The sequence below is a fragment of the Thalassophryne amazonica genome, chromosome 13 (genome assembly GCF_902500255.1).
Source record: "Thalassophryne amazonica chromosome 13, fThaAma1.1, whole genome shotgun sequence".
Classification (NCBI taxonomy): Eukaryota; Metazoa; Chordata; class Actinopteri; order Batrachoidiformes; family Batrachoididae; genus Thalassophryne; species Thalassophryne amazonica.
The window spans coordinates 36,653,900-36,666,428 of record NC_047115.1 but is presented as its reverse complement, the minus strand read 5'-3'; the positions used below and the strand labels follow the sequence as shown (position 1 = coordinate 36,666,428).

The following is a 12,529-nucleotide window of genomic DNA, read 5'->3' as shown; positions in this document are numbered from 1 at the left end:
TCATACAGAATGAATTTTAAAATCCCGGTGTTCGTTCTTTTGAACTGGTGGGTGATTAATAACTGGTACAGAAAGTAGCTATTGGGTAAATCTCCAACTTGCCATCCCTAAAGCTAATATCAGTGTCATACTGTATATAAAGATGGGAAATGTATGTTATTTCTGTGCAGCCTAAGCTGTGTGTTAGTGTGGGGATCATTTTTCTACCCTCATCTTGCTGTATCACCATCTACCACCTATTAGTCCCACAGGAAGACTTTATGTTGTCTGTCAGCTCATTAGTTCTGACATTGTTTAGACAGACCTTCTCTGCAGACATATAAATGTACGTATCTGGCCAAATTACCCACCATTGACCTACTGTTTAAAATCAAGTCACAGTGTCTCCCTCTCCACAACTCGTTATTTGCATTTGCACCAAAAAAGCCATTTAATCAGTGCAGCCCTACCCTCCCATCTGCTTACCTTGATAAAATAAGGCGAGTGATTGATGACTGTGACATTCTAAGCCAATACACTCATAAGTGATTGCGTTGTAAATCTGGGTCTCTGGTGGAATAACTGGGTATTTATTTTAGAGGGAATTGCAAATGGGTGCTGAGGTAAGATACAGGCTGAAGTATGGATGCTTCGGCCGCAGCAGGCTCAGTTCCTGATTTATGACAGTTGTTTCTGTAAGAGGTCCTGTGCTGTGTTGCTTTTCAGCTCCCCCCATCTCGTTTATTCCTTCAGTATTAAAACACATTGCAGCAATATCTAGGAAGTGGATGTTTTCTCTTTAAAATTATGCCTCTGTTATCTTTGACACAGAATTTTCTTGTTGTATGTAGAAGAACTACACATTTGAGCTTGGGTATTTGTATTTGGTTATTACCATATCCTCCTTACCTTTTTCATTTACCACTTAGCTACTTGTGTTGTATTTCTACCCTGTATAAAAACGCTTTGCATCAATAAAGGTGCAGAGTATTTATCATGTTGAGCTTTATACAATTATAGACTTTTGATTTCGGTGTACCCGTGATTATGCAGATCTGGTCAGGATGGGGTTCACCTCGGCCTATAACTGCTTTATTATATGGTAAACAAGAAAATTGGGAGTTTGTCAAACATACTAAAACTGAATAAACAATCTCAGGTTTCAACTCTTTATTATTACTGTCATACTGCACCAAATGACATCCCATCAATCGACTGGAGATGCCTGTTAAGTCCATGACGAAGCGTCATCAGGCTTGTTATAAAGTTCGCCATTCACCTGTCTAGCTTCCGCGTAAAATCGACCAAGTACTCCGTCAAGCATCCACTTGCCATAAGTTTCAAAGTTGGGCGCATGTTCCTTTTCAGTGACGTACTTGCGAAACAGGTTAGCTGCTGACTGTGTATTTCTCCGGGTGTTCTTCGCATTTTTCTTGTGTAAAATTCATTTTAAATCAGCGTCGCTAACAAACGCAAACCTGTCGTCTGCCATCTTGTCAACAAACTGACAGCCAAAGTAGGCATTGTATCGCATTATCTGATTGGTCGCTATCGATAGAAGGCATTGCTCGATTAGCTAGCGCTACAATGCGTGTGAGGTGTACTTGTTTCGCACGCACGGATTACTCGGATCCACCAGTGGTCAGTTCAGCATGTGGTACAGCTCAGAAAGTGGCAAATGGGCCAATCAGAAGTTGGCAAAATCCCATACCATATAATAATTATTTTTACAACCAGGTGCATAAGTATTTGAACAGTGACACTAATTTTGGAATTTTGCCGCTGTACACCACCACACTGGAGTTGAGATAACACAGTCAAAATGTGTGTATAATGTAGAATTTTAGTGTTAATTCAAGTGCTTTAAGAAAAATATTTAATTGTTTACAATTACAGCAATTTCTATGTATAGTCTTTCCATTTTCACAGAACACAAAATACACTGAACAAAAATATAAACGCAACACTTTTGTTTTTGCTCCCATTTTTCATGAGCTGAACTCAAAGATCTAAAATGTTTTCTATATACACAAAAGACACATTTCTCTCAAATATTGTTCAAAATCTGTCTAAATCTGTTAGTTAGCACTTCTCCTTTGCGAGATAATCCATCCTACTTTACAGGTGTGGCATATCAAGAGGCTGATTAGACAGCATGACCATTGCGCAGGTGTGCCTTAGGCTGGCCACATTAAAAGGCCACTCTAAAATGTTCAGTTTTATCATACAGCACAATGCCACAGATGTTGCAAATTTTGAGTGAGCGTGCAATTGGCATGCTGACTGCAGGAATGTCCACCAGAGCTGTTGGCTGTCAATTGAATGTTCATTTCTCTACCATAAGTTGTCTCCAAAGGTGTTTCAGAGAATTTAGCAGTACATCCAACAAGCCTCACAACCACAGACCACGTCTAACCACACCAGTCCAGAACCTCCACATCGAGCATCTTCAGCTCTAAGATAGTCTAAGACCAGCCGTCCGGACAGCTGCTGGATTAATCTGTTTGCAGAACCAAAGAATTTCTGTACGAACTGTCAGAAACCATCTCAGGGAAACCATCTCATCTGCATGCTTGTGGTCTTCAACAGGGTCTCAACCTGACTGTAGCCCGTCATTGTAACTGACTTGCATGAGCAAATGCTCACCTTCGATGGCGTCTGGCTGCTAATCAACTCTATACAAAGAAGATGTTACACTGAGTGAGGCATAGGGCGGCCACACCAGATACTGACTGGATTTTTGATTCTTGATTTGCCACACATGCAAAATGGATACAGACCTGGTGTTCTTGTTGTTGCATTTGTATATATGATACTGTGTATCATTGCTCACCTCAGTAGATCTGGCTCCATGAATTGCGTTCGCTGGCTCTGTTGAAAACAAATACACATGGACGGAGGAGAAAGGGGGCTGGCAGTACGTTTTTATGACAGTTTTGTGAAATATGTACTCCGAGCTATAGGAGGAGCTCCATAGAGGAGAATATGACCAAAGTGACCAGAGTTGTGCAGTGCCTCTTTAAGTTCTCTTTAAGACGCAGATTTATAAAGTTTGGTCAGAATTCTCATTGACATCCAAAAATCTAATTGTTTTTTCAACTACTGGTATTTCAAAACTTAAATCTTCTTTTAAAACAATGTTATTTTTAATGTCAACTCCAGTTAACATCATTGAGACCAGAACGACAGGAACTATTCCAAACATGCGTTGTATTATTTGTCCCTGGTAGACTCCATTGACAATGAACATGTTGGAATATGAAGTGAATGGTACTAATGGTATCAGCTGTTACTGAACAAGAAAAAAGTCATTTGAGATGTGTTGCTTAAGCATTTTGACAGGAAAAAAAGCGGGGTCAAAGTTTTATTTGAGCTCTAATTAGTCATACTTGTATTTGTCAGCCTAAACAAATATTCAGCTCCAAAGACATGTCTCATTTACTCTGATATTAATTATGTGTATTCTGTTTTTTCTTTGTAGTGCCTTGAGCATTGTGAGGTGCAACAGCTATTTGAAGTCATACTACCAGCCATGGTAGACTTGGCGCTCAGTGCTCCTCGGCTCTGCACAATGGTAAGTGCATATTCTATTTCAGTGCGCAGAATATGTCATGAAAATTTTTAGGATTTTGAACAACAGCAAATGTAAAGATAATACAGTGGAACCTTGACATATGAGCAACTCAACATACAAGTTATTTGAATACGAGCCGTCTCTCTGTCCATATTTTTGTTTGGAATATGAGCGGAAATCTGAGTTATGAGTCGTGCTTCGCCACCGGAGCAAAAAGGAAACTGGAGAGAAGAAGGAGGAGAAGCTTCTACTGGGGACGTTAAGGCAGGGGAAGAATACATCACACGTTTTGCTGCACTTGTTGCAAAGGAATCCTATGTCCCGCAACAAGTGTTTAACTGTGACGAATCTGGAAAAAATACCACAGAGGACATATATAACAGCAGAGGAGAAGAAGCTGCTTCATTGAAAAGAAACACCCAGAAAAAGTGTCCGCTGGGTCGTGCTTCAGCACTTTTTAATGACACTTGTCTGTCACATTTCCGCAAGCAAACCTCTTTGGATAGGTTTTTATCCAAAAGATCTCCAAGTTTACAATTAAAGCTACATCTGTATGATCCTTTTAAGGATCTACAGTTTTAAGTTTAGTTTGTGTTTGCAATGTGTGCAAACCTTCCCCTCTCCCTTCTCCGCCTCCACCTGTTAACCGCATTCATCTGTTTCTATGGTAAGAACACTTAATAAAACTTTCTTTTATTTTATATATTTTATTATGCACAGGTAAAGTATACATGTCTATTTGTTAATTAAAAAAATAATTTTTTCATAATTTAGAGTGGTTTGGGGATGCTTTACAAGGCTGGAACAGATTAAAATAATTTTAATTATTTTCAATGGGGAAAATTTGTTTGAAATAAAATCAGATTGGTTTATGACATTGGTCATGGAATGAATTAAACTCCTATCTCAAGGTTCCACTGTAGTTATTTGGTTAAAGAAGATAAATGTGAGAAACATGTAAGTAAGATAGTATATTGCAGAGCTGCAAAGTTTAATATGTTTTGTATAATCTGTGTATTTTGAATTTGAAACTCACTATTATATCAGTGTTTTATTTTCATTGTTATTTTATGTGAACTGGAGTCATTGTTTAGTTAGTGTTTCATTCCAGTGTTTTGACCATCGTCAGCGTTGAATGTAGTCATTATAGCCTCTGTTCTGTGGGAACGCAATTTACATTTAAATTTTCTGAAAAAATCAGTATTAGTTTCCCCAAATGGTATCAGAAAATAAGAAAAGATACATAAAACAAAAAATATAAACACAACTATACATCAAGATGGCCATTTCTGTTAAGTGTACAGTCTGCATTTCTACCTCGTTCACATGGTTGCTGCTTATGCCTTTTTGTTAATGTTGTTTCTGTAAAGCCTTGGTCCCACCAAATAATAAAGCCATGAGTAATGAGCCACGTATGAATTTGTCAGAAATTTCAGTGATTATTCGAATAATGATCCACAAATAAATCTATCTGCTATGAAGAACCCTCTAAGTACCTCGCATGTGCCAGGTATCAGCCTCTAGTGAGCCACCACGACCTGTCATTTGAGCCCCGTCCAGCCTCGAATGGCTTGTGTCGCCACATATGATCTATGTCAAGCCACATATGATCCATGTAGCGCCATGTAACGCGATGTTGGTGCACCTTTAGGCATGGGTTTGGGCCAACCCTCCACCCCTCCCACACTTGATCCCTTTAAAGTGTGGGTTTTCAATTCACAGCATCCATTCAAGATGTTGTCACATTTTTTTTAAACACAGTCCAAAAAAAGATTGGCCGGTGTGCGCATCAGGCTGCAGTTCACCTGAATTACAGAGTTATTAAATGCAGCAGTTCTGCATGTGCACCCAGTGCAAAGCTGGAAAAATGATGGAGGCAAAAGAACTACTGTGGAGAGGTTTCTCTGTGACCAAAAAAACAAACACTCCACAATGAGGTGGCTGCTTTAATTATATACACCTGCACCTGTGTGTCTCACCCCCCCCCCCCCCCCAAAAAAAAACCAAAAAAAAAAAACAGCACAACACAAGATCCACAAACACAAAACCCATCAGTTGCCTATGCACTTCTTCTCGCTGGCTTTATTTTTTCCACGGCTTGAGAATCATTTTGACACTGGTGATCCAACTTTTAATTTTGTGTTTGTCCGTTATTGTCTGCAAAATCGCTCTTTTTTGCGTGCTCGCGTTCTGTGTAAATGCTCGTCTTGAGTGTGAGTCATTGCGTCAGTGCGCACGTAGCGGAGCTCATGTGATCCATTATAACATGTTAAATCTATCATAAACATGCTTTTACAGCTGCTTATAAAGAAGAAATGAACATGCAACTGTTTTACCAGTCTATTACAATGTGAACATTACAAATAATTACCTTTTTAAGCTGTTCCAAATATGTTCTCCACTTCATGAAGCAAGAGAGAGAGAGAGGGGAAAAACAGGGGGAAAAAGCTCCAGCTATAACAGTCCTCTGTGATTCCTGACGCGATTAGAGGTGTTTTCAGCATCCAATCTCAAATAATTATTTTATATACAATGTCCACCGCACAAAGCAGGTGGGATTGTCATGATAAAGTGCACGAGAAGGCGGAGCCAAAATAGTCTGTCCAATGTAGCCTGTCCTGTCCTCGTAGCCGCCAGGTGCTCGGTTAATGGGCTTTTAGCAGCCTAGTCCACTAACATGCCTCTAAAATCCTCGTTTGTCCTCGTAGTGCCTCGTACACAAACTGCACCACTCTGTTGCTGCTAAATTTTGAACTTCTTGAAATTAGCACCACACTGAGATGAGCCTCTTTAGCCAAATATTCTGCATCTAAGAGCCACTATTCTTCCATGTTTGTTGAATAATTGGACTCCTACCAAAAAAACCTGCTACGTGGCTCATTATTCATCCTTAATTATTTGTCAGCACATTTCATTTAAGCATATTTGCAAGTACGATAGATCTGCAAATATTGTGCGTATTTAATGAGGTCCTGCTGCATTTTATGCTTGTTTTGTTCACAATGTGGAGGTTTCTTGCAGTAATGATCTCAGCTCTGCGCACAACAGATTCTTTTTTCTCCTCTCTCTTTTCATGAGGAAAATGACTGCTCGTCACTGTTGACATAGATGTGTGCATAAGTTACTATAAATTAATTCAATATCATTTTGTGTTATCTATATGTGATTGGCTGTGGCAACTCAGAGTGTAAAAGGGAGAAGTCATTTATATGAATATCAACTCTGAATTAAGGGTCAACCAATTTGGCTTTTCAGGTCCAGTACCAGTTATTACAAATGTAGGAGACTGATAATGATATTTGAAACCGATATTTGCATACAGTAAAATAGTGACATTAAGGTCTCAAAATTTAGAATAACTCAAATTTATCTTAAAACCTTATTGAAATGCTTTACAGCACATGTTTAATTTGCAAAGCTTTTCAGAGTGCACTTTTCATAAAAATAGTGGAGGGAGCTGCAGGGAGCATGTATCCTTAGCACTTGGCATCACAGTTTATTGCAACTTGCACCTTTCCCAGAAGCTGCTGTCATCTGAGCACTGATATTGATATTGCATATGCTTATAGACAAAAACAAATAAGAGACAAAATTCAATTTATTATTCAACTAAACTGCAAATATATGAATTTTTTAACATTTATGAAACACTTCTCTAAACAAGGCCATAGTGTCACTGACCCTAAAGAGATTCCCTCCTTGGAACAGTGATCTATTCAACAGTTCAGTGTTACAACCAAAACTATGATACATACACTTTTCTTTCCTTTATATTTGACATTATTGACCATGAAAACATACCACTAGAACTTGGAATCACTTTTATGTCTTTATTAGTTCAAAAGTTATTGTATAAAAACGATTTTTCTTCTGAAAACCAGCTTAATTTTTCGAACCGTGTCCACTTCGATGTGTCTCACAGGTTTAGAAAAAATTTTGATCAAACAAAGCGCCAGTCTCTCAGCAACTTCTCAGACAAAGGAATTCCGACGAGGGGCTGGAAGACTCCTCCCACAAGGAGTGCTCACAGGCGAATGACGTCACCGACAGGCGTGGAAAAACTCAGCATGCGCACGAGGGTTCAAGCATGTCTGACGTAAAAACATATGAATGAAATCCATATAGTTTTTGAAAAAAATAAAAAGGACCTATACTTTATTGACAGCCCTCGTATATAGTTTTTAGGGCTGCATATTATAGTTTGGGAGTTTATCCCGGACAGACAGAAGTGGCAGCATGAAAAGCATATGGTACAACACTGGCAGAGGTCTCAAACCAGTTCCAGAAAGGGCCGAGAGAGTACAGGCTTTCTGTGCAACCACCCACTCCAGCAGGTGATTTCACTGATTAACATCACTTTCAGTAGGTGGAATCAGTTAATCAGTGAAATCACCTGCTGGAGTGGTGATATATGGTCTTACATAAATGGCTATTTGGGGGGTAATTTTCAGTTTAACTTTAAAAAAAAAAATGGAACCAGTTTATTCCCTATGTCATGAGGATTCAGAATATATATAGTTTTTAGGGCTACATATTATAGTTTGGGAGTTTATCGCACATGGTACAACACTATATGGTCTTATATAAATGGCTATTTTGGGTGTAATTTTAATTTCAACTTTTTAAATAAATGGTACCAGTTTGTTCCCCATGTCATGAGGATTCAGAATATATATAGTTTTTAGGGCTACATATTATAGTTTGGGAGTTTATCCCGGACAGACAGACAGACAGATGTATTATGTATATAGATATTTAAATGGAATCTTTCAACTTTTTCACCTTATCATAGCTTGTGTTTGACTTCTGTAATTCCATCCCACCAGTGTGATTACAATTGTATGTTCTTTATATGGTGCAAAACTACAAGATTTAATGTCCCAAGCTCTAATTTTTCTGGTGTCCCCCATAACCTGTCCATCCACAGCATTGGCAAGCAGCTTGAGTATTACAATAAAAATGTTTTGAAATGGTGGCAGATTTTGAGTAGGTATCTGTAGTCAGCAGGCAGGAAAGAAAACAGATTAGACAGTGGACCTGCAAAATCAGCTCTTCAAAGTGGTGCCTAATGAATATCCTTTTTTGGTCTATTTCCAGAGGTGCCTCATTATAAGATAGGCCTGAGAGAGGAGAGGTCTGTCTAATGTCCACTCATCCATCCGATGGGTTATGCTTCTGCTTTTGAGGAAATTACGTTTCCTTTCTACATCCAGTGCTCCACAAACCTGGGAGCAGCTATATAAAATGAACTGCCATTTTTTTCTGAAGTTTGAAAAAAAAAAAAAGTGCAACATATTTCTGTCATCCAGTGTAGTGATTCTAAGATTTGATTTGTTTTTGCATCATGCATTCCTGAGGTTAGTTGCAGTGTCTATCAAAATATACTGTCTGTCAGCTTTTACATGGGTTTTATGACACGAAAAGAAAATCGCACTTCCTTATATAATAGTCAGGGGTGCACATAACTGGTACTCATTGTGCTCATGTGTGCTAAACATAATTGATGCGCAACAGAGGGAAACACTTTTCCTACAGTCTGTCATTGCTTTCCTCTTATGAAGCGCTTCCCTTGTGTTTTCTGCTACACATTTGTTTTTAGCAAGCACAAGTACCATGAGCACCAGTTATGTGCACCCCTGATAATAGCACCAATCTGCCTGGATCAGGCTGTCCTCAAATGTGACCATACAGAAAAAGAATAGTGAGGGAAGCCACCAGTAGAGACATCTCAACTCTGAAGGAGTTACAAACTTCATTGGCTGTAATTAGAGAGACTGTACACTTAATATCTTATACAGTGGTGCCAGAAAATTTGTGAAACCTTGAGCTATTACATGTCTGAATATCAGAATGACATCACCTTTAAAAATAAATACTGAGTCTTCTATGTATAAAAATGTTTAAAATGATGCCCTTAATACTCTGTTAATATTAATCTCCACAACATGACATAACTGAAATAAAAATAGAGCCAGAATGAGGGGTTGCGTAAGTAAATGGCACCTTTTGCTGTAACACAAGTAAATCATCACTTTTAGAGCCTGTTTTCTTCAGACAGGTCAGACATACATGGACATTTCCAAGGTAGTGAATATGTCTCGGACATTTACATCTGTTATTAAGAAATGCAAACAATATGGTACGATATGGTAAATATCTTTGGAGGAGACATTTATCAAACACAGGAGTGCCTGTGCAAGAAGGAGATGAGTGAGGAAAGCCACCAAGACAGCCAGACAACCCTGAAGACGTAACAAGTTTCTGTGGTTGTGATTGGAGAAATTACACATTGTGCAACCTTTGTTGCCTCACCACGCTCAGCTTCATAGTGGAGTAGAGCAGAGAAGGATTTTCATACATCAAAACCTCAAATATCAGCTTTTGTATCTCATGTGTATTCTGGAAAAATAACTGAACTTTCAAGTCTTTTTAAGAAAATTCTCCTCTCTACCACTTCATCTTGAAGCTGTATATGTAACTCTTAATGCAAAATACAAACACGGGAAGAACATGCAAACTCCACACAGAAAGGCCACAGGTGGGACTCAATCCCATGACCTTCTTGCTGTGAGGCAACATTGCTAACCACTAAGCTACCATCTATATATGGTTAAAAAAAAAACCCAGGCGACTGTTAGTCACAATTGATTTGTGTCACTGTACAATAAAGGCAGCCAGTATCCAATATTGATCCAGTTTGATAGTTTGAGATTTGTTTGTTGCTTTGATATTAAACCCGTTTATGGCCAGATTTTTTTTTTTATAAGTAGAAAAAGTTGCATTAGTACCTTTGAGATTTTTTTTTATTTTATTTTTATTGTGAGTAGAAAATGACAGTGATACACTTCGGCAACAATTGTTGGCAGTGGGGCAAAACGGGTTAATACTTTTAAAAAACTTTATGCATAAAGAACATATATTTTTTTAAGTTTGATTCGATATGATACATTAATAAAAATGTGTGAATGTTAAAGGGTGAATGCTTTTTTTTTTCCTTATAAAAAGGCATGGTAAATGAAGTTTATTCAGGTTCCAATCGGATCAGGTTGGTGGAATCCATTCCTGGAGCCAAAAAACAAAACAAACAAAAACAGAACTATGTTAAACAAAACTACCATTAGTGATTTTGCCTCCGAAGAACTTCATTTGTAGTCATTGTATAATGAAGTTTCCTGGCTCCTGTTTCTTTGTTGTGCCTTTATGTGTCAAAGCTAATGTTTATGTGTGTGTGTTATTAGAGTGTATATTGATCTGCTAACTGGAAAGCCTTGGGAGGCACCTTAGGTCTAATCAGTGAAGATGGATGGGGTCTGTTGGTCTGAACAAGCCAACCACATCAGGGAAGAGGGCAAGAAACCAGGCCCTTAATTACTACCAACCATTTACCTAATGGAAGTCCGCTTGTCTCTTGTCCTTGTTAGATTAATTATCTGTCCCCATTAGCTGTCGGACTCATGGAATGCACTTTTGCAGCTTTGTGGTGGTGGTCTGTGATTTGCATCGTATCTCCATGTTTTCCCCAATTGATTTGCTTTGCAGGCAGCACAGTGGCTTAGTGGTTAGCACTGTTGCCTTACAACAAGAAGGTCATGGGTTCGATTCCCACCTGTGGCCTTTCCGTGTGGAGTTTGCATGTTCTCCCTGTGTTTCCGTGGGTTCCCTCCAGGTGCTCCGGCTTCCTCCCACATCCAAAGACACGCAGGTTAGGTGAATTGGAAACTTGAAATTGTCCATAAGTGTGAGTGCGGGTGTGAATATGTTTATCTACATGTTGCCCTGAGACAGACTGGAGTCCTGTCCAGGGTGTATCCCGCCTTGCGCTCTATGACTGCTAGGATAGGCTCCAGCCCCCCGTGACCCATAATTGGACTAAATGGTTGATGTGTGTGAGATTTCCTTTGCTAGTTTTTTCCCTTTTACTTTTGATTCCATGTTTTCTTTCATCTTTTATTCTGATTTCAGTCTGTTTTTTTCCCCAATCTGTGCTTCCCAGCCCATTCTCCTACTGAAGGCGAGAACAAACCATTCCTTGACCCTGTCTCAGGAGCAAATAGCCTGTCTTCTAGCCAATGCCTTCTTCTCCACGTTTCCACGACGTAACTCGCGCAAGTCAGAGTACTGCAACTATCCTGAGATCAACTTCTACAGGTAAAGAGAAACACTGCATTGTTTCAAAGTGAAGAGTGATTACTAGCTCGCTCAAGTAATTGAGTGTGCAGCAGTTATTAGTGTTTTAGCCACAAAATTAGATTACTTTAAGCCGTACTCTGCAGTGATGCTAACACTCCTATTGATTCTCAGTTAGCTTTATTGGTTATGTCTGTACACTTACAGAAGAATGCTAAAAGTCTGCCATGCTGTCAGACATGGATATGGTTGGTCTTATTGGCGTCATTATACCTAATTGTTTGTCTTTAGTGAATGGAATGTATAGTGTGTGTGTGTGTGTGTGTGTGTGTGTATATATATATATATATATATATATATATATATATATATATATATATATATATATATATAAACAAACTAACTAAGTTTTTCTTTGGAGCCTGTCACTTAGTCCATTTCCAGAAGCAAGCACTGCTACTCTTAAAACCACAACTATATCCATTTTGCTTTTTCCACTTCAGATTGACCCATTAAGCTAGTGAAAACTTTATGTATTTCAAGTTTTTGGTGTGCAAGACATACTTTCAAAATTAAGAACATTTATTGCAGCTTGCATGGACTGTCTAGTAACATGAGGTTGGGATTTATGTTGTTACCAATTTGCTTTATCACTTGTGTGAAAGTGAGTTTCACAGTTAAAGTGTTAAATTGGTGTTCTCTGAGCCTCCTGACTCAAACGTGTACATGTATTGGTTCCTATTATCAAGTTGTTTCTGTGTTTTCTGCTCTACTGGTACAACATGTAGATAAGAAACAAGGATGTGGAATGAACACACTTGGCTCTCTTGTGGGAAAAATCCTTTTATT

General features: G+C 38.7%; 1 protein-coding gene across 3 annotated transcripts in view; it reads left to right on the top strand.

The window, feature by feature from the left end:
• parga (poly (ADP-ribose) glycohydrolase a) overlaps window positions 1-12,529 on the top strand; it is a 79,119-nt gene that overhangs the window by 22,366 nt on the left and 44,224 nt on the right. For all 3 annotated transcript variants that reach the window (XM_034184547.1, XM_034184546.1, XM_034184548.1), the window contains 2 exons: window positions 3,461-3,553; window positions 11,547-11,701. In XM_034184547.1, the coding sequence (XP_034040438.1) occupies window positions 3,461-3,553; window positions 11,547-11,701 (248 nt within the window). The remainder of the gene's footprint in view (window positions 1-3,460; window positions 3,554-11,546; window positions 11,702-12,529) is intronic.